This window comes from Macaca thibetana, chromosome 10, assembly GCF_024542745.1.
Source record: "Macaca thibetana thibetana isolate TM-01 chromosome 10, ASM2454274v1, whole genome shotgun sequence".
NCBI classification, from domain to species: domain Eukaryota; kingdom Metazoa; phylum Chordata; class Mammalia; order Primates; family Cercopithecidae; genus Macaca; species Macaca thibetana.
The window spans coordinates 12,130,219-12,155,974 of NC_065587.1; the positions used below are offsets into that span (position 1 = coordinate 12,130,219).

The window sequence follows — 25,756 nt, forward strand, 5'->3', positions numbered from 1 at the left end:
TGCTGGGATTACAGGCGTTCATCACTGCACCCAGCCAAAAGATTAGAATTTCATCAGGCAGAGAAACAAGGAAAGGCGTTCCAGGCTGAGGCACAGGCTGAGTAAGGGCTCAGGAGTAGGAGAGGCCTTGGGGGGAGGCCCTAGGAGGGCAAGTGAGGCCTGCAAGAGATCTGCGTCTGCAACCACTGGGGAGCCAGTGATTTAAGATTGGGAAGCTGCAGTCTGGCAGTCTACTTGATGAACGTTTACTGAGCATTTATTAGGAGCCAGGCACTGTAATAGGTGTGGGGGACAGAGGTGACTAAGGCACAGTCACCCACAAGAGTCTGGCCAAATCTCTGCATGCCTAAGACTGTCCTCCTCAGTCAGGGGCCCACGTTGTGTTCCTGGCACCCTGGCTGACCCACTTTGTAACCTGGATCCCACGCCTGCACTCCTCGGAGTAACCTTCTTCCATAAAATGAGCTTAACTGCGCTTGTCACCTGGTACAGAGCTCTTTGAGCTCTTGGGATGAAAGATTGTGTAAAAACGGAGCCTTTGTCACCAGACTGGGTGGGGTGGATAGGGAGCCCACATCAGATCCCCAAGGGTGCAGAGAAACAGCCCCTAGGAGTTGGAGGGAGGGTTGCCAAGCTCCCCTGAGGTTACCACCCTCTGACAGCTGCCAAGCGTGTTCCTGCAGCCAGAATGCCTGACATGAAAGTCCCCCGCCCCCGCCAAGGCCTGCCTGTGATGGTTAAATGACAGACGCCGACACCCTGGCTGCTGACTGATGCTGACAGCAGGGAGGGACGTGGAGGTGGCCTGGGTTGCAGACAGGTGTCTGGAGGCTCTTCCTTCACTCTTGTGTTCATAGGACGCTGAGCACCCACCACAACCTGTCACTGTCCAGTGTCCATGGGGGAGGCAGACAGGCACACAGCACATTCCACTATCACGTGGGGTGTTAGAGGGGAGGCCCTGCTCTCTGGCAGCACAGGGAAGCCCACCTGACAGAGGATGGGTCCAGGACAAACCAAGGGCCCAGCCTCCTCCCTTCTCCCCGCAAAGATCATGGTGACAAAACCCCTTTGTGATGAAGTAGTTCAGATGTCCTTTGCTCAGGTGACCCTCACGCAAGAGGAAATGAAAGCCAGAGAGCCCCGTTGACTTGTCCAAGGCCACAGAGCCCATCGGTGTGGCACACAGGCCAGTTATCACTATTCCGATTCGTTGGCTTGTGGCTTCATCACTCTAATCTCCGCCTCCGTGGTTACGTTGCCCTCTCCTCGTCTTCTCTGCCTCTCTTTGTTTTTTTGTTTGTTTTGAAACAGTCTTGCTCTGTCACCCAGGCTGGAGTGTGGTGGCTTGATCTTGGCTCCCTGTGACCTTGACTTCCCAGGCTCAAGCTATCCTCTCACCTCAGCCTCCTGAGTAGCTAAGACTACAGGCACACACCACTATGCCTAGCTAATTTTTTTGTTTTTGTTTTTCTTTTTTAGAGATGGGGTCTCACTATGTTGCCCAGGCTGGTCTCAAACTCCTGGGCTCAAGTGATTCTCCCACTTAGCCTCCTGAGTTGCTGGGACCACTGGCGTGAACCATTATGCCCAGCTATTTTTTTCTTTTCTTTTCTTTTCTTTTCTTTGTTTTAAGAGATGGGGCCGGGGGAGAGGGGGGCGGTGGTCTCACTAATTTGGCCAGGCTGGTCTCGAACTCCTGAGCTCAAGCGATCCACCTGCCTCAGCCTCCCAAAGTGCTGGGATTACAGGCATGTGCCACAGTGCCCAGCCCCTATCTCTCTCTTAATGGGATACTTGTGTTACACTTAGGGCCCACCCTGATAATCTAGGATAATCTCATTTCAGAATCTTTAGTCACATCTGCAAAGTCTTCGAATGTAGGTAGCAGTCACAGATTCCAAGCATTAGTACTGAATTCCTGTGGCGACCATTATTCTGCCTGCTCCCAGCCCCCAGAGGACACAGAGTTTAAGAGGGGCCTGCCTTCAGTCAGCCTGTGGGCATGAGCCTCATACATCCACTCAGCACATCCTGGGAGGGGACCTGGACTCCTCACCCCCAACAAGGCCAGAACCCCCTGTCTGCCAGGAACCCCAGAGAGGGGGAAGCAGGCTGTGCAACGGGGGCGGTAGGATGTGGAAACCACAGAAGTGGTTAGGACAGAATTCTGGAGTTAAGCATCCCAGAGATGAGGAGTCAGAGAAGCCCTTCCCCTATCTGGATGCTGCCTCTATGTCTGATTTGAATTCTCCTTTCATTCCTCCATTTAGCAGACACTCAGACCAGAGCCAGGCTCGGTACCAGGCTCTGGAGAGCTTGTCCATGTCCTCAAAGAGCTTGCAGTCTAAACCTAGGAGTGATAATGGCCAGCACCAGGGTCTCCAGGAGGCTGGAGGAGCAGGAGACTCTTCTCTTTCCAGAGCGGGCAATGTAGGCCCAGGAAAGGGGACTGGTTTTGTCTGGAGTTGGGCTGAAGCCACTTTAGCATGAGGGTTTTGCCTTTCCTCAATCCCCCGACCCCAGAGCCTTCCTGTGCCTTCCTGTGATTTTGTCATTCTTGTCTCGTTTCCTCTTGGTATTTTCAAAGTACAATAACGACTGTTCACCTTCCCTTAGAAGGGCTGGCACAGAAAGTGATTCATCCCAAACCGTGCACCTGCTCTATCTGTATAGTTGGCGGGTGGTGAGCCAAGGAACAGGACCCCCGGAGTCAGGCGGCATTTTACTCAAATGCTGAGCACTCGTTCCAAGTTTGAGTAAGGTAGAACAATGAGTGGCCAGTCCTGCCTTCCCACAGCTCAAGTGCGGCAAGCACCGTCCTTAAAACAGAAGAGCTGGCTGGGCGCGGTGGCTCATGCCTGTAATCCTAGTACTTTGGGAAGCCGAGGCGGAAGGATCACTGGAGCTCAGGCGTTCGTGACCAGCCTAGGCAAACATAGTGAGATCTCGTCTCTATTTAAATAAAATAGAAAATCTATTTAAGACAAACAACAGAAGAGCTGTCGTGAAACTTGGGTGCTCTGGGTAAAGCTTGGGAAGAGGCAGGGCCTCCCAGCATGTCTGGAATCCCAAAATTAGCAACCTGTTTCCTTGTTTGTAAAATGGGTGTTGACATGGTCGGCTAAGAGGACAACAGCACCGGTGCCGGGTGTTGAGCAAGCCCCCGACAGCCTCACGGAGAGCGCACCAAGGGCCACCCGCGCGCTGCTGCTCCGGGGACTCCCACCTTTCCCTCGGACGCCGGCCTGGTGAGCCAGCCTGCGGGCGCGCGTGGGGGCGCTCGGAGCGGTCTCAGGAGCTCTGAGCCTCCAGATCTGGAGTCCAGTGCCCTGCCGAGCCCGAGCCCCAGCACAGCCTCCCGTCGCGTCTTCCCGCGGCCTGGGGGTCCCCGCCCGCTCAGCGCCTCCCACGCGCGGACTCCTAGGCTGAGCTTGCCGGGCAGCTGGGCCCACGCGAGGGCGGGGCGAGCCGGGGCTTTGTGTTCAAACCGGCCAATGGGTGGCGGCGGTGGGCGGCAACGGCCGGCAGGGCCTGGCCAATGGGCTGCGGCCTGTCAGCGTTGACTGACAGGCGCACACATACACAGTCGGCCACACGCGCGCCGCCCGGCCCCACTCGCGCAGCGCGGGCCTCCGCCGGCCGCATTGTCCGCCCGCCTGCGTCGTCCCGCGTCGCCGCTCTTCGCGTGCCCGCGCGCCCCGGGCCCGGCCGCCGTCTCGCCCTGCGCGGAGCACCGCCCGCGGGATCCCCACGCGGAAAGGGGGCGCGCCCCGGCGGCGGGCGGGCCTCGAACGCCCCCGGCCGGGTTAGGAGCCGCCGCGGCAGCAGGTGAGTGCGGGCGAGCGCAGGAGAGGGTGAGGGGCCGCGGGCTGGCCTGACCCCGGGTCACCGTCGGGCCGCTTGGGCGGGGCCGCCCGACCAGGCCTGCTTCCTCCTCTCCGGGCCGCGCTGGGCCGGCTCCAGTCCCCACCCGGGTCCGCGGCCCGCGCCGTGACTCACCTCCCGGCCCCCGCCGCGCCCGCCGCGCCACTGGTCAGCCGGGAGGGCGGTGTCTGCGGGCGAGACTTCCCGGGCAGCCTCCCGGGAGGAGGAGGGCAAAGGCCGGCTGCCCCAACCCGGCCCCGGGCAGCGTCTGCGGGTTTTGTGCCAGACAAGCCGTTTCCAGGGACAGGCAGTTCCCAGCCTCTGCCTGTCAGAACTCAGGGCCTCGGAGGAAGGCCTGTTTTGTTCAGTTCTAAAACAAAACAAAACAAAACAAAACAAAAAACAAAGCAATGGGGGCCGCGGTGTGACTTAGAGAGCCTTGAAGGCGCGCCTTTGGTGACAATTTCTGCAGGTTCGGCCTGTGGGAATGAAGGCAGGGGGAGTTAGCACCGGCCGTTTGGCACGTCCCACAAGGGCGTGTGGCCTGACTGTGCCCAGGGAGTGGAAATGTCACGAGGAAGATGCCCCAGATCTGGGTTAAGTCTGAAGATGGATGGAGATGTTTGTGATGGGGAAGGGCGGAATTGAGAAAAGCATGTCGCCCAGCTGAGAAGTGGGGAAGGATGCTTTAGGTGAGCGTTTCTTAACTGATTGTTGGGGAGGAGGTGGGGCGGGGGTGGTGTCTGTTCTGATGCCCAGTAGTAGATTTCAGCTCCTAGAGGCTCACTTCTTGTTTTGGAGAATGGGGCCCCGACCTTTTTCATCTTGTGAAACCCAGACTCAGTGGTAAGCTGTTTTGTGATGCCAGGATACCTCAGGAGAGACTAAGAGGCATCTCTGGGAGTTCTGGCAGGGCAGAGGCGGGTGCTGACAGTTCTCAGCACTCCCCACTCAACCCCCATCAGAATATTTAGTTCTTCCCAGCAGCAGCTTGGGTATGGTATAAACATGTCGCCTTGTTTCTGCCCTGGGCAAAGGTGTCACCTCCTTCAGCAGGACAGGGGCTAAGAGGAGTCCCTGTGTGGGCAGCTGGAGGCTTCAGGTAGGGGTGGCACAGGCCAGGGCAGGGAGGGGGGAGGGGGGATTACCTTATAAGGACAGGAATAGACACAAGGACCCAGGCCAACTTCCTGCTTTTCCTACTACCAATCGGTCCCTTTTCCAACACCAGCTAAAAGTAGGGGGGGATGCCAGATGGGCATCTGACCTGGGAAGACGCCAAGAAGGCCAGGACATGAGGCTGCTTGTGTTTCAGAGGAGGACTTTCTAGCTGGACTAACCAGACCTTCGGGTTTCTGCAGCCTGGGTTGGGAAGTGTACTTCTATACCTGCCACGCAACCCAGAGAACGGGTCATTTAAGTATCAACCAGGAATATTAGAAGTGATCAAAAGTCACAAGCAAGTGCTAGGAATTCTCAAGTGACTTTGTCATACAGGCCAGCGGAGGCACTAACGTTGAGACTCCTCATGTTGGCAGTCGAGGACTTTGAATTTGGGTGTCTAGATCTTAGCGGTTCATTAATCTGCCTCCAGTCACAGAATGCCACCTTTTGCCAGATCTTTGCACTCTGGCTTCCTTTGTCCTCATTATCAATTCCAGAGCCTTGATCTCTGCCCCACGTGGTGACCGGCACTGACTGTAACTCATGCTGCCCTCCTCCTCCCTATTTTGTTAGTTTGCTACCAAATATTTGTTGTGTAACAAGTTTGTATACAGCCTTGTTTTGCACATGTGTGGGGCTAAAAAAGATTCTAGAATCTTCAACACATTCCTGAAACAACTGGAAAACTTTATGGCTGAGTAGAAAGACCCAGGCCCTACAGCCTGTCAGAGCTGAGCCCAAACCCTGGCTTTGTCACTTACAGGCTGGGGACTGTACGCAAGTTACCCATTGCCTCAGTGTCCAGGTTCTTCCCTTGTAAATGGGAGTCATGATACCTACCTTGCTTCTAATAATCATAAATGGGGTATACAAGGAGCCTGGACCCAGCAGACACTTACATTTTATCATCATCTTACCAAGATGTGGCAGCACAATGTGCACCATGGGGACAGAGTGCGAGCACCATTAGGACGTAGGTGGGAGCCTGGCCAACCTGGTGAAACCCCGTCTCTACTATAAAAAAGAGAAAAAAAAAAATTCTTTTGACTGAGCGTGGTGGCTCATGCCTGTAATCCCAGTACTTTAGGAAGCCGAGGTGGGTGGATCACCTGAGGTCAGGAGTTTGAGAGCAGCGTGGACAACATGGCGAAATCTCCTCTCTACTAAAAATACAAAAATTAGCCGGTCACAGTGGCGCACACCTGTAATCCCAGCCACTTGGGAATCTGAGGCAGGAGAATCACTTGAACCGGGAAGGTAGAGGTTGCAGTGAGCCGAGATTGCACCACTGCACTCCAGCCTGGGCAGCAGAGCGAGACTCTGTCTCAAAAAAAAAAAAGAAGAAGAACATAGGTGGGGTCTACATGGGGAAGGTTTTCCATCAAGGTTCGCTGGGGCCCTCGATCAACGAGCGTATGTCAGCAAAGGGACACAGCTAGAGCGAGACTGGGAGAAGTCTTTAGGGAGAAGGCAGGTGGGATGGCTGGACGACCGGGCGTGCAGGCAGTGACCAGAAGTTTGCAGGTGCCTGTCACGTGCCAGAGTCTCTGCTACTTGTTAGAGGTCGAGGAAGACCCAGTTCTGGCTTGTGCGGAGCTCAGCACCACGAAGGATAAAGACAAGGAAACTGAAAATTGGGAAGCCTGTGGAAAGCGCCCTGGAAGAGGCTCCAGAGTCACTAAGTGAGCCCCAGGCCGGGCACGACTCCAGCCAATGCACAGTGCAGGGGTGCTTCACAGATCCCTGCCTTGCCCCCCATCAGGGCTGTTTAGACTGAATGCCAGGGGTCGGGGGATGGTCTGTTCTCGGCTGTGAGGTGATGCCTCCATTCCACCTCCTCCAGAGGGGAGCTGGGGACAGCCCCAGGCCTCACATCCAGTCCTCCTCCTCCTCTCTCTCCTTAGATTCTCTTCAGGGGAAGAGTCCACATCCCACCTCATCATGTCCCGAAGAAGCCAGCGCCTCACGCGCTACTCCCAGGGTGACGATGACGGCAGCAGCAGCAGCGGAGGGAGCTCAGTGGCCGGGAGCCAGAGCACCCTGTTTAAAGATAGTCCTCTCAGGTAGGGACCCAAGGGAGTGCCACAGCCCCTGGCGACCCCACATGCTTTTGGTCACTGCCCGCACGCCCTCTAGTCCAGCCATCGCCCTGCCTTCTTGTTGCAACCTTCATGGACAGAGATCGAAGGACGTGGGCCCCCGTCCGGTCAAGGGGGTCCTGCCTTGCTTAATGTGTATGAGCACGCAGCACCCCTTCTTCTCCCCGCGACTGTGAGCCGGGCTGCTGCCCTGATGCTTAGAAAACAGGAAGTGGTAGGCCGGGCGCGGCGGCTCACACCTGTAATGCCAGCTCTTTGGGAGGCCAAGGTGGGTGGATCACCTGAGCCTGACCAACATAGTGAAACCCTGTCTCTACTAAAAATACAAAAATTAGCCGGGCGTGGTGGTGGGCAGCTGTAATCCCAGCTACTCAGGAGGCTGAGGCAGGAGGATCGCTTGAACCTGGGAGGTGCAGGTTTCAGTGAGCTGAGATCATGGCATTGCACTCCAGCCTGGGCGACAAGAGCGAAACTCCATCTCAATCTCAAAAAAAAAAGGAAACAAAGAAAACAGGAAGTGGAGAGAGGCAGCTTCAAGCATAAGCCAGGCCGGAAACCCCAAAACTGCAGGCTGGGCTCACAGGAACCCCCTCTGCTCTGGACGGGCGTGTCAGCCTTACCATCCTTCCTGGCCCCACGCCCGCATGTCTCGCCACCTGTCCGGCCTCAGCAGCTGGCCAGCGACACGGCTGAGGACAGGCGCAAGTCCTCAGGCCACTGGGAAATGGGCTGCAGCGGCAGCTGCCTGGTTGTCCTGCCCCTCTCACAGACATGGGGCCCGAGGACAGGCCCTGAGGCCTCTCACAGACATGGGGCCCGAGGACAGGCCCTGAGGCCTCTCACAGACATGGGGCCCAGAGGACAGGCCCTGAGGCCTCTCACAGACATGGGGTCCAGAGGACAGGCCCTGAGGCCTCTCACAGACATGGGGCCAGAGGACAGGCCCTGAGGCCTCTCACAGACATGGGGCCCAGAGGACAGGCCCTGAGGCCTCTCACAGACGTGGGGCCCAGAGGACAGGCCCTGAGGCCTCTCACAGACGTGGGGCCCAGAGGACAGGCCCTGAGGCCTCTCACAGACATGGGGCCTGAGGACAGGCCCTGAGGCTTTGGCTAGCTCCGAGGCCAGGCCAGGTCTGTCTGGTTTCAGTGGGTTATAAAGTTTGAATCTGGCTCCATCCCTAGCTGCCGCTCCCCGTCTTGCCCATCTGCTGGTGAGATTCAGAGATAACAGGAGAGGAAGTGCCAGCATTGGAAGAGTCAGGGGAATGGCAGCTGCAAGTTGCCTAGCAACAAGGGAACCTGCACTAGGCAGGGCTGCAGGCTGTGGCTTTCCTTCATGCTTCTGGCTGGGCTCACCTCCCTGCTCCCTGCCTCTGCCCTCTCGGTTGTCCCACAGGACCTTGAAGAGGAAATCCAGCAACATGAAGCGCCTGTCCCCAGCACCACAGCTGGGCCCATCCTCTGATGCACACACCTCCTACTACAGTGAGTCGCTGGTCCGTGAGTCCTACATCGGCACCGCTTTCCCGCCCAGGAGCGCCCTGGAGGAACTGCACGGTGATGCCGACTGGGGTGAGTGTGGAGCCCTCTTCTCCTGGGGCTTTGCTTCCTCCACCTCCTGTGAGATACTCCTCACAGTGTCCCCTGCAGTCCCCGGGATTCCCTCCTCAGAGCACCTCTCTGCCCAGGCCCCACTTTTCAGAAGCTCTTGGAGGCCCAGAAGAGCCCCTGGTTCTTCCCTGCACAGGCGAGGACCTGCGGGTGCGGAGGAGGAGAGGCACAGGCGGCTCGGAGAGCAGCAGGGCCAGCGGGCTCGTGGGGCGCAAGGCCGCCGAGGACTTCCTGGGCTCTTCTTCGGGCTACTCCTCTGAGGACGACTACATGGGTAGGTGATGCTTCCTCCCTCCCGAGCAGATCCGAGGCTGCTAGGAAGCCTCAGGAAGGCTGGGCGGAGAGCCCCGGGGAGCTGGAGAGAGGGCAGCATGTGGCAGGCACACTGCCTCTCCCACGCCCGGCGCTGGATGCGCTCCAGCCTGGCCTGCGGTGGCCCCTGGCGCCCTAGGCTGTGACCGCCCCTCACTTCTCTGTCCTCCCCACCCCACAAGTCTGTGGCGACCTAAGGCCAACACCCTTGCATTCAGGCCCATTCCAGCACTTTCCCGTGGGGCTCCACACACGGTGGGTGCTCAGTCATTCTGAGTGGTGTGCAGGTCAGACCCCATCATCTAGTTCTGAACAGAAGCTTGAGGGGTGGCTGGTGAGGAGAGGGATGCAAACAGGAAGCTGTCAGAGGAAACGGAATGGTCTGTGTGGGGCTGCGGGGATGTGAAGGAGGATAGGTGACTTCTGGTCTTGGCTCACAGAAGACAGTGAAGGAGGAGGCTTGAAAGTGACAGACTGAGCCAGTGTCCTCGTTCCCCGCAGGCTACTCGGATGCGGACCAGCAGAGTTCCGGCTCACGGCTCTGGAACGCCGTCTCACGGGCGGGCTCCTTACTCTGGATGGTGGCCACTTCGCCAGGTGGGCTGCAAGCCGTGCCCAGTTACTTCCATTCTTGGTGGTAGTGCTTTCTTACCCATCTCTCTGCAGTTGGGCATCCTGCCCATGCAGACAGACTGTAGGACTGTCGGGGAAAGGTCATTCTAGAATAATCACTGGGAGCCCAGGGCTGTGGGGACCCCCTCGCGTGGAAGGGAAGGAGCAGCTGCAGAGCAGGACAGAGGGTGTGAGCAGGTGGGATCCCAGGAGCTGGGTCCTGGTAGGGCAGGACAGAGGCATACTGGCAGGTGGGGGTGGGGTGGGGGCAGGGAGGACGACAGACGGGACAAGGGAGTGGTGCCCCCAACCACCATGTGGAGCCTTAGGCTTGATGGTCATTCTTCTAGGCCGGCTCTTCAGACTTCTCTACTGGTGGGCTGGCACCACCTGGTACCGCCTGACCACAGCTGCCTCCCTCCTTGACGTCTTCGTTTTAACCAGGTGAGCGAGACTCCACCCTTGCCAATCAATCACAAGGCCCTGGGGTGAAGGGACTGATAAAGTGTGTCAACCTATAATGTTCGATTCTCTGAGGGTTTTCCCCAGTTTCCCTGGACCTTTTATTAGTGATCACGGCGTAGCCTCCCCACAGCCCACCCCAGCCTGACAGAGGATAGACTCAGAGTCAGGTTTTCAGGTTTTTCTCCCCAAATCGATAGCCCTTCGAGGCAGGATTCCAGAGCACGGATTGTTTCTTCTTGGACACATTCAACTAAACACCACCCTAGTCCAGCTGTGCCTGGCTCTCAGACACATGATGGCTTTCCTCCTGCAGGGGAGGCCCACTGACTCCAGGCAAGAAGTGGGGTTTCCCAGAAAGTCCATCTTCCTTCCTGGGCCTGGGACAGTCTAACACCCCGAGTTCCCCACTCATGGTCAGAGCCACAAAGAGGCTCTGCCTGAGGATGCTATGGGTTCATTCCCCAAGTCCCTAAACCAGCAGAACCAGGACTTGGCAGAAGAAAGAACACGGAACCCAGAAGTCAGGATCCCTCTGGCCACAGTCCAGGTCTGGGCAGAGAGGACAGCTGGCCACACTGAAACAAGGGGCAAGGATGGGTTTGTGTCACCAAACAGGTTCCTTGTTATTATTTAAGGAGTTACTTTTTTTCTATATTTGCATACTTAGAGGACCTGTCCAAATAAAAATTTTCGAGTTTTTCAAAGACCACACTATTTTTAATAACATCAGTAAAATTCAGTAAAAATTGTCCCATCACTCTAAGACCTGCCCAGCAGGAAAGGCTCTGATGTGTCCAGGCTGGCCCTGGCATGGTGAGAAGCTCAAAGCTATCCTCCTTAGCTCTAGTTCAGCACCCAGGAAAACATCTCAGGGTACTCCCTGGGTGGAACGTGGAGGCCTGGAGCTCCCCTCACACCTCTGCCTCCCCTGTCCTGCCCTTCCATGTGGTCTAGGCGCTTCTCGTCCCTGAAGACGTTCCTCTGGTTCCTGCTGCCGCTGCTCTTGCTGACGTGCCTGACGTATGGTAAGCCTGCCTGGGGAGAGTGGAGGGAGGCACGGAGATCTGTTCACCAGAGGGTGGTGACCCTTGGCAGGCAGGGAAGGGGCAGGATGGGGTGGGGTGAGCCCGTGCCTGGGCAGGGCCTGAGTTCTGGACCCTGGATCATCTCTGCATGACCCTCCCCACCTCTCCTGAGCCTCCTTTGCACCGCCCTGGGCAGGAGCACACCCTAGTGCTGCAGCATTGGGTGAAGAGTGGGATGCCCTCCTGTTATCATTAGCAGTCATCCTCCCTCCACTCCAACAGGGACATCGGCTGTGAGGGAGTTATTTTTACAAGTTGAAGTTAAATCTTGAGCTGTCTTTAAAGTAAAAACAATGAAGCAGCAAAGGGAAATACATGCTTTTTTTTTTTTTGGACGGAGTTTTGCTCTTGTTGCCCAGGCTGGAGTGCAATGGCACGATCTCAGCTCACTACAGCCTCCACCTCTCAGGTTCAAGTGATTCTCCTGCCTCAGCCTCCCGAGTAGCTGGGATTACAGGCATGTGCCAACACACCCAGCTAATTTTGTATTTTTAGTAGAGATGGGGTTTCTCCATGTTGGTCAGGCTGGTCTCGAACTCCTGACCTCAGGTGATCCGCCCGCTTTGGCCTCCCAAAGTGCTGGGATTACAGGCATGAGCCACCGCGCCCGGCCATAAGTGCCTCTTTTTACACCAGTCACTTACCAGCTGCCCTGAATCATCCCAGGCGCTAGCACAGGCCTGCCTTGGTTTTTTGTTTGTTTTGAGACAAAGTCTTGCTCTGTCACCTAGGCTGAAGTGCAGTGGCATGAACACAGCTCACTGCAGCCTTGACCTTCTGAGCTCAGGTGATCCTCCCACCTCAGCCTCCCAAGTAGCTGGGATTACAGGCACGCAGTACCATTCACGACTAATTTTTTGTATTTTTAGTAGAGACGGGGGTTTTACCATGTTGGCCAGGCTGGTCTCGAACTCCTGACCTCAAGTGATCCACCCGCCTTGGCCTCCCAAAGTGTTGGGATTACAGGTGTGAGCCACTGCACCCAGCCCTTTCTTGTTTATATAGGCATTTTGTGTTCAGCTTTTCACTTGACAGCTTTGCTAGTTTCATATGAATTGCCTGTGTGACTCTCAGCTCAATTTTAATGACTGTACCAATTAAAGATTGTGTTTTATTATCTCTTGAGAGTTCGTTTAATAAGCTTAATATCATTTAACTTGTATTTCTTTTATTAATAACAGGGTACAACACTTTTCCAAAAGTTAGCTTCCTTTTTGTGTTTGCTATTACAAGAACAGCTGTTTTATATCCAGTGGAAACTGAGCACCACCCTTAAAATAATAATAATGCTTCCCTTTTTTTGAGACAGAGTTTTGCTCTGTCGCTCAGGCTCAAGTTCAGTGGCACAATCTTGGCTCACTGCAACCTCTGCCTCCTGGGTTCAAGCAATTCTCCTGCCTCAGCCTCCCGAGTAGCTGGGATTACAGGTGCATGCCACCACACCCAGCTAATTTTTATATTTTTAGTAGAGACAGAGTTTCGCCATGTTGGCCAGTCTGGTCTCAAACTCCTGACCTCAAGTGATCCACCTCCCTCGGCTTCCCAAAGTGCTGGGATTACAGGCCTGAGCCACCGCGCCTAGTCAGTGATTATTATTATTATTATTATTTTGAGACGGAGTCTCGTTCTGTCACCCAGGCTGGAGTGCAGTGGCGTAATCTTGGCTCACTGCAAGCTCTGCCTCCCGGGTTCACGCCATTCTCCTGCCTCAGCTTCCTGAGTAGCTGGGACTACAGGTGCCCGCCACCGTGCCTGGCTAATTTTTTGTATTTTTAGTAGAGACAGGGTTTCACCATGGTCTCGGTCTCCTGACCTTGTGATCTGCCCGCCTCGGACTCCCAAAGTGCTGGGATTACAGGCATGAGCCACCGCGCCTGGCCCAGTGATTCTTTATAATTGCATAGCAATGTACCCAGAGAGCACTTTCCTATGCATTATCTCAGTTTAATTTGAGCTTCACCGTGGCCTCGTGGGGTTGCTGTAGTCGGTGCTGTGAACCTATCACGTGGAAATGCGAGTGGAGGGGGCTGAGTGACCTGTTCAGGGAGCGTGTGCATGAGGGCCATGTCCACACTGGACTTCAAGCCCCACGAGCTTGAGCTTCCTTTTGCACCTGCCAACTGCTGGTGCTTGAGTAGCAAATGGAGGTTTATCAGGACAGAAAGCCCTCCCTCTCCCACTCCCCCGCCACCTGCCCCAGAGCTCAGGAGTAAACAGGTCTCAAACAGATGGCCCTGACAACAGAACGAACATGTCTGTGTGGCTGCAGCTTGGTGCTCATGTCTGGGCAGCGAGCAGCCTCTCTTAGAGGGGGTGGTGCTTTCTGTTTCAGTGATTCTCAGCCATGGCAGCCCATGACAGTCACCAGGGAGGTTTACAAACCCATCTAAACAGGGGCCCCACCCCAGGCCAATTAGCTTGCTCTTCGGAGGGCAGGGCCAGACCTGGTGGTACTAAAAGCTCCCCAGGTGATTCTGACGTCCAGACAGGGCTGAGAACCACCATCAGATCCTCTGGGCTGTACCCTGGATCATCCCTAACTCGTTCAAAATGTTTCCTCCAAGTTTTCCCATTTATAGAAAGATGAAGGATTCCCGTGGGAGTGTGAGAATGAATACACTCTGAGGTTGTCGGGTGGAAGTTGCCCCCTCAGAGAATGGGGGCATCTGCATCCCTCTGATGCTTCTGGAAGGGCACAGCTCCACGAGTGGGACAGGCCACGAGCGCTGGCAGGGATCAGGCAGCCATCCTCCTTGGCACGTGCCTCTTGCTGGAGGCCCAGCTAGGGTAACACCCTCTCCCCTGTGCACAGGCGCTTGGTATTTCTACCCCTATGGGCTGCAGACATTCCACCCTGCTTTGGTTTCCTGGTGGGCAGCGAAGGACAGCAGGAGGCAGGATGAGGGCTGGGAATCCAGAGACTCGTCACATTTCCAGGTGAGTCTCTAAGGGTGGTAGCTCCCAAAAGTTTAGCAATAATTAGGTGACAGTGAAAGTGGTGGGTGCGCCCTCAGCCTGCCTCACACCGTATACACAAAGCTGAGGCGAACTGTTAGTTGCCACCCTACGAAGCACAGAAAACAGAAAGAAAAGGAATCCAAAAAATTGTCTTGTCTACTTTGTTCCTTTTTGATACTGTTTCACGAATAGTTACTGAGCACCTTCTATGACTAAGGTAATATCCCAGTCAGTTACCTCTTACCACAGATAATCCTCCCCTAAAAGCAGTGGCTTAAAACTACAAGCATTTGATTAGTTCATGAGTCTGTGGGTTATCTGGGTGGTCTTTCTGGTCTGAGAAAAGAGAAGCAATCTTGGCTGGGCTCGTACTTGCCTGTGTGGATCTGTCTGTCTGCAGTTGGCTGGCAGGGTCAGCTGGGGGCCAGCTGGCTGAGGCCCTTGCCTAGGACAGCTATACTCTATGTGCACTTTGCTCACCCGGCAGGCTAGCCCCAGCTGTTTCTTACCACACCCAGGCAGGGTTTCAAGAGAGAACCAAGGCAGCCAGACCTTTGAGGCCTTGATCCAGAACCAGTACACCATCACTCCCACCACATTCTGTTGGCTACAGCAAATCTCAGAGCCAAATCCAGATTCAAGGAGAGGGAAATAGACTTCACCTCTCAGCAAGAGAACGCACAAGGTCGCATGGCAGAGGTGCGGCTGCAGGGAGAAGTGAGGAATAGTGGCCATTTTTATAATCTGCCAGAGTCAGATGGATCAGGCCCAGGCTGTGCCCTCAAGGAGCCTGCAGTTAGCATAACCAGAAAGCAAGGTGAGCACAGGTCCTGATACTGACAATTTAAACCTCTAGGCCAGGCTTGGTGGCTCACACCTGTAATCTCAGCACTTTGGAGGCCAAGGTGGGAGGATCACTTAAGGCCAGGAGTTCGAGACTAACCTAGGCAACACAGTGAGTCCCTGTCTGTATTTTTAATAAAACTCTTCATTTTCTAATTATAGTTATTTGACTTGCACTTACACCTCACTGAATTTAACTTGGCATCATATTTTTATTATTCATTCAAAAATTGTTTGAGACAGGGTCTCATTCTGTTGTCCAGGCTGGAGTGCAGTGGTGCAATCATAACTCATTGTAACCTTGAACTCTCAGGCTCAAGCGATCCTCCTACATCAGCCTGCCAAGTAGCTAGGACTACAGGTGTGCATCACCATGTCTGTCTAATTTTTTTAAAAAATTTTTGTAGAGACAGGGTCTCACTATGTTGTCCAGGCTGGTCTTGAACTCCTGGCTTCAAGCAATCCTCCTGCCTCAGCCTTCCAAAGTGCTGGGATTACAGGCATGAGTCACTGCACCTGGCATGTTATCACTTTTTACTTTTTTTTTTTTTTTTTTTTTTTTTTTTTTTTGAGACAGAGGCTTGCTGTGTCACCCAGGCTGGAGTGCAGTGGCACGATCTCGGCTCACTACAGCCTCCACCTCCTGGGTTCAAGCGGTTCTCCTGCCTCAGCCTCCCGAGTAGCTGGGACTACAGGCGCGTGCCACCATGCCCAGCTAATTTTTTTATTTTCAGTAGAGACAGGGTTTCACCATGTTGGCCAGGATGGTCTCTATCTCCTGACCTCATGGTCCACCCGCCTTGGCCTCCCAAAGTGCTGGGATTACAGGCGTGAGCCACCGCATCCAACCAGTATCATATGTTTAACCATCTATTTTTGTATATATTACTTTCCAGACCATGATCTTTCCAATTTTATTATATGTGCTGCCAAAGTGAGTACCAGACCATGATCTTATTATTTTACAAAATAATGATATGTCATCTATGACTTTTCCTTTTTTCACCATTAAAGACATTAAATACAGTTCAATTTCAGAGCCATCTCTTCTGTAAAAAAAAGAGTGAGTAAAAAAATAATAATAATATATCTTGTATTAGCAACATTTGCATGAAGTTAAAATAAAAACAGCTTCCTGGTCTGGGTGGGGCTGGTGGTGAGGCAACTAGGGGGATGGGGCAGAGGATTTTTTGCTGGTTTCTGTGGGCTTTTTTTTTTTTTTTGAGACAGAGTCTTGCTCTTGTTGCCCAAACTAAAGCACAGTGGCACGATTTTATCTCACTACAACCTCCGCCTCCCGGGTTCAAGCGATTCTCCTGCCTCAGCCTCCTGAGTAGCTGGGATTATAGGAGCCTGCTACCATCCCCAGCTAATTTTTGTATATTTAGTAGAGACAGGGTTCCCCCATATTGGCCAGGCTGGTCTCGAACTTCTGACCTCAGGTGATCCATCAGCCTCGGCCTCACAAAGTGCTGCGATTACAGGTATGAGCCACCACATCCAGCCTGTTTGTGTGCTTTTTGAGTCATGCAAATGTAGCGCCTATTTAAAAACCAAAATTTCTAAAACTCAGAACCTCTGCTGCTCAGTAGCTCCCTGCCCTTTATTTGACAGTTTTTATCACTTCTCTTGGCAATGATTTTGTTGTTAAGCCAACAACGTTCTCAAATTCATGACACACTATCAAATGCCACCCTCAGTCCAAATGACATTTATTCCATTTTCTCTGTGGGGCATCCTGCTAAAGAGGAAAAAGAACATATTTTCCAATTATTCTGTCTCTTAGCCATAGTTGCCTAGGAAAAGAGTGAAAGCCATTGAGAGTCCACAGGCTGAACTCACAGCCCTGGCTCCCCTGCCCCTGCAGGAGGCAGGGAAGGAGTGAGTTTCAGGCCAGCAGGGTCCATGGCCCCCTGCAGCCATCCTGAAGCTTCCAGTCCTCCTCTTGGACCGTCACTGCACTCAGACCTTCTCCCCAGCCCACCTTCCTTCCTCTTCTGGGATCAGACTTCTGTACTGTGTCCTCAGGGACCCTCCTCTGTGACCAGCACCCAGTGATCCCCGGCTCCCAGCACCCCCAGCTCAGAGGTCGGCAGCCCCTGCCTATGAGCTCCAGCTGGCCCTGCATGGACTTATGCTGGAATATCTCTGGAATCTTTTCCCTTTCTTCCTGTGTTGGCTGTGTCGGGGTGGTCTTTGGGAAGCACTGTCATCCAAGGGTCCCTCACTCAGTGGCTCTCTCTCCGCCCTGCCAGGCTGAGCAGCGTGTTATGTCCCGAGTACACTCGCTGGAGCGGCGTCTGGAAGCTCTTGCTGCTGAATTTTCCTCCAACTGGCAGAAGGAGGCCATGCGGCTGGAACGTCTGGAGCTGCGGCAAGGGGCTCCTGGCCAGGGAGGCGGTGGTGGCCTGAGCCACGAAGACACCCTGGCACTGCTGGAGGGGCTGGTGAGCCGCCATGAGGCTGCCCTGAAGGAGGATTTTCGCAGGGAAGCTGCTGCTCGCATCCAGGTAGGAGGCGGAATACCTCAGGGTGGGAGGTGGGTGACACCCCTAGGAACGCCTGAAGGTGGCCAGCAAGAGAGAGAACAAGTGCCATTTGGGATCAGACAGCTCTGCCATTTGGCAGTTAATCCCCTTCTCTTCTTCTTCTTTTTTTTTTTTTTTTTTTTTTTGAGACGGAGTCTCACGCTGTTGCCCAGGCTGGAGTGCAGTGGCGCGATCTCGGCTCACTGCAAGCTCCGCCTCCCGGGTTCCCGCCATTCTCCTGCCTCAGCCTCCTGAGTAGCTGGGACTACAGGCGCCCGCTACCGCGCCTGGCTAATTTTTTTTTGTATTTTTAGTAGAGACGGGGTTTCACTGTGGTCTCGATCTCCTGACCTTGTGATCCGCCCGCCTCGGCCTCCCAAAGTGCTGGGATTACAGGCTTGAGCCACCGCGCCCGGCCTTCTTTTTTTTTTTTTTGGAGACAAGGTCTCACTCTGTCACCCAGCCTGGAGTGTAGTGGCGTGATCTCGACTCACTGCAACCTGTGCCTCCCGGGTTCAAGTGATTCTCCTGCCTCAGCCTCCCGAGTAGCTGGATTACAGGCGTGCACCACCACATCCAGCTAATTTTTTTGTATTTTTAGTAGAGACAGGGTTTCACCATGTTGGCCAGGCTGGTCTCGAATTCCTGAACTCAATCTCCCCGCCTTGGCCTCCCAAAGTCCTGGGATTACAGGCATGAGCCACCACGCCAGGCTTCCTCACCTTCTCTAAGCCTCAGTTTCCTCCTCTTTGATGGAGGCCATCGTGTCTCCCCCACCCCCATAGTGAGCTGTGTGAGTAGAAGGCCCCAGCATGGTGCCTGACACCACACAGGTGTGCAGTGGAGATGAAGCAGGAGTCTTGCGTGGTTCAGAGAAGCAATGTAGTCTGAAGGCTGAGAGCCGGCCAGGGCTTTGGAAGCAAACACCTTGTCTGAATTCCAGTTCCACCACTTCTTAGTCATAAGGGTCCCTATAAGCATGACTCTGTCAGACCTGTCCTCTCACTGCTGTCTGACAGGAAGAACTGTCTGCCCTGAGAGCAGAGCATCAGCAAGACTCAGAAGACCTCTTCAAGAAGATCGTCCGGGCCTCCCAGGTCAGTGGGCTTGGGCACTCAGGGCCTGTGACCGGGTCCTGACCCCATCCAACATGTTCACCTCGGACCCCTCAGCCCTTCCAAAGGGACTGCTTGGGTGTTGCATAGGGAGGGGTGTGCCCTCCTCTGACTTCTCTGTTTGACCCCTGACCCCTTAGTTGGAGAGCTGCGCAGGGGCTCCCTGGGGTGTGCCAGGGCACAGCGGCCTGCCATGCTGGTGTGCACGTGCTGAGTGTGGGTGAACGGATACCTCAGTATGTTAGACGTGGATGAGACTCATGAGGGCTTTGACCAGGAGGCCAGTTTGATTTTTGCTGCAGGGGTCAGCAACCACACCTTGGGCAGGGGTGTGGTTAAGCAAAGACGCTAACAGACAGCAGATCCTACTCTGGAACACCAATTTCTGAGCTGGGCATTTCTTGTGTTTGTCTCTTCTTCCTACACAGGAGTCCGAAGCTCGCATCCAGCAGCTGAAGTCAGAGTGGCAAAGGTACTGGGTACCACCAGCTGGCCTCGGCCTGCTCCTCCCCAGTCCCACCCACTCTCCAGGCAGGACTGGGGAGCAGAGCCCCAGAGCAGAGAGTTCTGATTGTCTTGCCAAGCAGAGGGTTGTGGGGAGGGGCTGAAGCCCAGCTCAGGACCCCTGTCCAGGGCCTGTCTTTGAGGTGCCATGGAGGTTAGCAGGGGGGTCCTGAGGGCGGGGGGCAGGCCCTGTGAGAGGACCTGGATTCATTTATAGACATAGCATCCTTTCTTACAGCCTCACATAACCGCCTTCTCATGCCCCAGATGTCCATGCTTGTGGAAGATGTGAGAGGCTGAGGCAGAGTAAATTATGGACTCTGGGCTCAGAAAGGGAGCAGGCTCAGAATTAGCTCCTTGGCACAGGCAGGCCAGTTCCTGGGCACCTGCACTGTGTTCTGCAGCCAGAACCCCCAGGAGAGGCCTTGCCCCTTCTCAGGTTCATGATGAGTGCTGGACACCCGCTGTCAGGACAGGAATCCACTAGGGGGTCCTCTTTCTTCTTCGCTGTGGCCTTACCTCCCACCAAAGAGATCTGAGGCTTACTTTTCTCTCTCTGGGACCAGCATGACCCAGGAGTCCTTCCGGGAGAGCTCTGTGAAGGAGCTGAGGCGGCTGGAGGACCAGCTGGCCGGCCTGCAGCAGGAGCTGGCGGCTCTGGCGCTGAAGCAGAGCTTAGTAGCAGATGAAGTGGGCTTGCTGCCCCAGCAGATCCAGGCCGTGCGGGACGACGTGAGTGGGAACCACCAGGGCCCTGCTGGTCCCTCTCCTCCTCCTCTGAGACCACATGTCCTGGGGCCTGCAAAGCAGGCACCCCTTGCCCCTGCAGCCTCTGTTATGCCCAAGAGACTGTGGCGCTGGCCTTGGCACATGTGGGCTCTCATTGACAGGCATTCTTCCTGTTTTTCTGTCAGTGCCCATGGAGAGTGTTTATAACTCTTCTCCAGTGGCCTCCCTCCTACCCTATCTCTGCTATCCAGCTAAGCACTGACCCTGTCATAGCAGCTCCTGCTGTCCCTGCAAGCCCCCCAGGGTGACACCCTTTTTGGTTCCTTTAGGTGGAATCTCAGTTCCCAGCCTGGATCAGTCAGTTCCTTGCCCGAGGTGGAGGGGGCCGCGTGGGGCTCCTTCAGAGAGAGGAGATGCAAGCTCAGCTTCGAGAGCTGGAGAGCAAGATCCTCACCCATGTGGCAGAGATGCAGGGCAAGTCGGCCAGGGAAGCCGCAGCCTCCCTGGGCATGACACTGCAGAAGGAAGGTGTGATTGGAGTGACAGAGGAGGTGAGGCCCACATGCCCCCTCCACACACCCACCCACAGCTCTCCTCCCTGGGAGCCCTGGACGGTCCCACACTGCCAGCTCCCTGGCAGGTTCCAGTGCCAAGCAGGAGGCTCTGCATGCTGTGGGGCCGGCATGGGTGGGTGGCAGTGTGCCCACATCTGCCTGGGCACCAGCACAGTGCAAGCCTAGAAGGGGTCAGCCCATGGGTCCTTGGCCCACGGCCACGAGGTGACAGGGGACGTGTCTGCTCCCTGCCACAACTGTCTCCTGGTGCCCGCATTGCAGCAGGTGCACCGCATCGTGAAGCAGGCCCTGCAGCGCTACAGTGAAGACCGCATCGGGCTGGCGGACTACGCCCTGGAGTCAGGAGGTACGTACCCTGCTTTCCTCGCTTTGCCTTGTCCTGGGCCCCACAATGGCCAGTCCCCTGGCACCTACCAGGTTGGTGGTGGGGCAGAGCAAGCAAAGCTCAGGATCAGCAGGTTACCCAACCTAGAACCCCCACAAGGCAGGTGGCAATTCAGGGAAGTCGGGACGTACCGAGCACCATCCTGGGCTGGGGAGAGGCTGACCTTTAAAGCTGCTCTGGGCATCTGGGTTAGGGTTAAAGACTAGGCTTGGGGCATCTGCCATCCACCCTCCGCGAGGAGACAGCCAGTGGCCTGAGCTGGGCCCTCCTGCCGTGCGGGAGTTCACCCTGCCTTCCTCTCCTGTCTCAGGGGCCAGCGTCATCAGCACCCGATGTTCCGAGACCTACGAGACCAAGACGGCCCTCCTCAGCCTCTTCGGCATCCCCCTGTGGTACCACTCCCAGTCACCCCGAGCCATCCTGCAGGTGCGCACCCGGCAAGCACAGTAGCAGCGGCTCTGAGCACACTGGGGGCCGGTCCCATCCGGGGTCAGCAAGAGCTAGACTCAGGGCCCTGTCTGACATGACTTTCTGCTCCTCCAGCCAGATGTGCACCCAGGCAACTGCTGGGCCTTCCAGGGGCCCCAGGGCTTCGCCGTGGTCCGCCTCTCTGCTCGCATCCGCCCCACAGCTGTTACCTTAGAGCATGTGCCCAAGGCCTTGTCACCCAACAGCACCATCTCCAGTGCTCCCAAGGACTTCGCCATCTTTGTGAGTATCTGTCCCGTGGTGGGGCCAGAGGAGCTGCAGGAGGATCCTGTGGGCCTCTCTACTGAGGATCAAGTCAGGGTCACCCTTGGACTGGGAGGGAGGGGAGTGGATTTGGAAGGGAGGAGCCAGGGTGGGAGACAGCGCTTCAGTCCATGTTACCTCAGGCTTTGGAGGCAGAAACTGGCACAAGAGAGTTAAGTGACTTGTCATAGGCCACGCTAGTGCCTGACCTGCTGGCTGGGAGGAGCAGGCACTGGAGTGGGGAGGGGTGTTCTCCCTGCTCCAGCCCCTCCCCACTTCCCTTCACTCTCTTTGCAGGGGTTTGATGAAGACCTGCAGCAGGAGGGGACACTCCTTGGCAAGTTCACTTACGATCAGGACGGCGAGCCTATTCAGACGTTTCACTTTCAGGTACGGGATTCTGTGCTAGCAAAAGCAGCGCAAACTGCCCATCCAGGCAGCAGGCGCTCCCTGGACACTTACCCTGCTGGGCATGGGGTTCAGAGAGGGAAGCCCTGCCCTCCTTTCCCACAGCTCAAGATGTGACATCCAAATGGGGTGTAAAGCGCATCCTGCAGATGTCAGCACAGGGGAAGGCACCTTCCAGAAGGGCAGCATAGGGGAAGCTTCCTGGAAAAGGACACCTAGGCAGGCTTTACACAGGAGGGGTTGGGTGGCCAGGAGAGAAAGGCTGGGAGAGGCATCTGAGGGGCCACCGCCAGCACGTGCCAGGGTGCGGGCATTCTCCCAAGGCCAGCTGGGGCCTCAGGCAGTGCACGTGGCTGAGACTTCAGTGGGCATTGGATCTCCTAGGTCAGTTAGAAATGCAGATTCCCAGTCTCCACCCCAGGAGACTCTGGTTCCTTAGGGCTGACAGGACCCAAGAGCCTGCATTTGAACAAACCAGTGGCCTAAGCCCCACACCGGGGGCGTCCTGGAGTGAAAAATTGGGTTGCAAGGGACAGGGGCAGGAAGAGGAGGCCGCAGAGGCAGGAATTCAGCCCTCAGGGGCCTGGGGGAGGCAGTGCTGTGCTTCAGGTGGCAAAGCTGTGTCCATTTGACTAACATCACTATATGACTCAAAGGGGGCGAGCCTGGGCCTGGGAGACTCGTCAGGAAGTGGTTGCGGGGAAGCAGCCAGAACAGGATAGGTGGGGGAGAGGGGCGCTGGGATTGAGGACAAAGAAGTATCAGGGAGGGTCGTGAATGTCAGGTTGGATGGGGTGGGAGGAAGAAGCAACGGGGAAGGGGGCTGATGCGGAGCAGGGAGCAGGTCTGGCTGAGTCTGAAGCACCTATGGGACAGTCCGGTGGAGCTGTCAGGGGAGCCAGAAAGAACTGACTTGTCATCAGCTCTGAGGTGGCAACTAGGCTTTGAGAGATGTTGGGATTTCTCTTTAGGAAAGTATAGAGACCAGAAGAGGTGGCTCATGCCTGTAATCCCAGCACTTTGCAAGGCCAAGGCAAGGGGATTGCTTGAGCCCAGGAGTTCAAGACCAGCCTGGTGAACACAGTGAGATCCCATCTCTATAAAAAATGTTTAAAAATTTAGCCGGGTGCTGGCCGGGCGCGGTGGCTCAAGCCTGTAATCCCAGCACTTTGGGAGGCCGAGACGGGCGGATCACAAGGTCAGGAGATCGAGACCATCCTGGCTAACACGGCGAAACCCCGTCTCTACTAAAAACACAAAAAAATTAGCCGGGCGAGGTGGCGGCGCCTGTGGTCCCAGCTACTCGGGAGGCTGAGGCAGGAGAATGGCGGGAACCCGGGAGGCGGAGCTTGCAGTGAGCTGAGATCTGGCCACTGCACTCCAGCCTGGGCGACAGAGCGAGACTCCATCTCAAAAAAAAAAAAAAAAAATTTAGCCGGGTGCGTTGGCGGGCACCTGTGGTCACAGCTACTGGGGAGGCTAACCCTTGAGCCCAGAAGGTTGAGGCAGTGAACTGTGATCACACCACTGCAACTCCAGCCTGGGCGACAGAGCAAGACCCTGTCTCAAAAAAAAACAGGGTAGAGGACAGAATGATGTGCCAGAGAGAAGGGACAAGCCAGCAGTATGGTAGGCCTGTGGCATCTGCCCAGGTAAGATATGCTGCTAACACTATTCCCAACGCTGTCGCTAGACAGAGGCCTGATGGTCACTTGAGAAAGGAATCAAGTGTGCCACACATCAGCATCTATAAGCCCTCTATGAAGGTGGTTCTATCTGTTGATCACAATAAAAAAGCGATTGTGGATGAATTCATTCCGGCTTCAGATGAATCATGCTACAGGTGGCCCCTCAGCCCACTGGCTGGAAACACTGCTTGGGAGACTAAAGATCGGAGCCTGGTTCTCTTCAGAGCCCCAGGGGAGGAGCAGGGGAGCCATCTGGCCCTAGGCGAGGCTGTCTCCCCTTCCCACCTTGTCTGTCAGTGAGGCCTCAGGTCTCTGATGCTCTTAATCCCTTTCTTCTCTACCCAGGCCCCTTCAATGGCCACATACCAGGTGGTGGAGCTGCGGATCCTGACTAACTGGGGCCACCCTGAGTACACCTGCATCTACCGCTTCAGAGTACATGGGGAGCCTGCCCACTAGCCCCGCTTTCTGGTGCCTGCTGCCAGCCACCTGGGAGTGGGTGAACAGCACCCCACCGCTTCCCCCACACGCTTGCTCGGCGCTCTGACTTCCAGGAGCACAAGAGAGGAGCCTGTGGCCCCATGCAGATGAGAAGGATGGGCAGAGTCTACTGAGCAGCAGCTGGCCCGAGGAGGTCAGCAGGATCCAGCAGCTTCCTTCTTCCTTCCCTCCGTGCCCGTGGCGTCTGCTTCCCATCCTGGGAGTGTGTATATATGTAGCATATCGTGGGGGTCTGGGACGTTGGGAGAGGTGAGACCTGACTGGTGTTGCCTGGGGTTGGGGGCTGGTGCCCGGGAGCTGCTGCAGGGAGGCCTATGGATGAAGCAGGTGCCAGGGCTGTGGGAGGGGCGAGCTAGGGCCTAGACTAGGTGAGCTGCCTCTGCCCCGGGGCAGGGAAGCGAGGCCCTCTGGGAGGAGGGTGCTCAGCTCCAGGGCAGGATGGGACTTTCCCCAGGTAGGAAGCGCCTGATGTAGAGCTGCCCAGCTCTCCTACAAGTTTAGTGCCCTCCACTTAGGGAAGCCTGAACCACAGGGTGCCTGAGGGGCTTCGACAAAAAGTATTTGTCCCGGGTAGAGTAGCAGTGCGCCATGGCGCTTCTTGTGCCCTAAAGGGGACTGGCTCCTGTGATCTTCTAAGGGGCCCAGGGCCAACCCTGTAGGCTTCCCCTCTGCTGGGGACAGTCGTTGCTTTTCTCTCTCCTGATGCTAGGTTGGGAGCACCCTGCTCCCCATTCCTGCTAGGACCTGCCAGTGCCCAAGCTTGCTTTCCACATTCTCTTGGGATACAGAGACCTAGACCTGTCTTTGGGGCCATTAGCATCTGGGGTTAGCAAGAAGAGTGGGGAGCATGGAACTCCTGGGCTCTCGTGGGGACGTTCAGGGTATCGGGGTGGGAGGTCTGTCTGCACTGGCCTCCCCGATCTAACCAGGCCCTGATGTAGGGGCCCTCTGCTCAGGCTGCCCCCTTGGGCTCTTGCAGCTCTTGTTCAGGTAGTGGCCCTTCTGGTTTGTTCTCTGTGGGGCAGTTGGTGGGGGCTGGGGGAAAAGGCTGGCAGAAGTTACCCTGGGTGGGGAAGGGGGAGGAGGGGACTCTTAGAGCCAGCAGGCCCCACTGTATTATGTATATATTTTTCAAGGTCTGTTTTTCTAACTGAAAAGCTAAGGGCTTGATTCCTAGCCCCGTTCTGTGGGGCACTGGGTGATACTCAGTTTCTTGTTCCTGGTCATGGAGAGGGGCCTGGGGCACTGGTTCCAGCTGTGTCTGGTGGTCCGGCTGCGGGGAAGGGGCAAAAAGGCAGGCAGGCCCCTTCACTGCAGTGCCGAGCCTCAAATCCACTCTGGAGCATGAGGCTGGATGCAGTGGTGGTGAGGCTGCACCTGCTCCATCCCGAGGCAGCCAGGCTTTGTTTTGCGCTCTTCTGTCACAAATGCTGCACTATTGGTTCTTAAGTTTTTTATCTCCAGATCCTAATTTATGCCTATGCAAAAAATAAATGATGCCCAAGAGCTGTGGGATGTGGCCTACATGTGGCTTTTGCATATTACCTAGGGCACCTGCTCTTGGGCAGAAGAG

The 25,756-nt window shown here is 55.7% G+C and overlaps 1 protein-coding gene across 4 annotated transcripts; it reads left to right on the plus strand.

Moving 5' to 3' along the window:
* Positions 1-3,580: 3,580 nt before the first annotated feature.
* SUN2 (Sad1 and UNC84 domain containing 2) lies at positions 3,581-25,691 on the plus strand. Of its 4 annotated transcripts, none has more exons than XM_050806197.1 (18): positions 3,581-3,831; positions 6,936-7,094; positions 8,529-8,704; positions 8,880-9,017; positions 9,557-9,652; positions 10,018-10,111; positions 11,087-11,157; positions 14,030-14,154; positions 17,274-17,528; positions 18,566-18,643; positions 19,090-19,133; positions 19,732-19,897; positions 20,224-20,445; positions 20,731-20,815; positions 21,165-21,280; positions 21,398-21,565; positions 21,884-21,976; positions 24,028-25,691. In XM_050806197.1, exons 2-18 carry the CDS (start codon positions 6,973-6,975, stop codon positions 24,139-24,141), a joined length of 2,163 nt encoding a protein of 720 aa, XP_050662154.1. In that variant the 5' UTR covers positions 3,581-3,831; positions 6,936-6,972; the 3' UTR covers positions 24,142-25,691. The 4 variants fall into 4 exon arrangements, with proteins under 4 accessions (XP_050662154.1, XP_050662152.1, XP_050662153.1 ...); XM_050806196.1 differs by lacking the exon at positions 3,581-3,831 and adding an exon at positions 4,077-4,559; XM_050806195.1 differs by lacking the exon at positions 24,028-25,691 and having other exon boundaries at positions 21,884-23,809.
* The last annotated feature ends 65 nt before the right edge of the window (positions 25,692-25,756 follow it).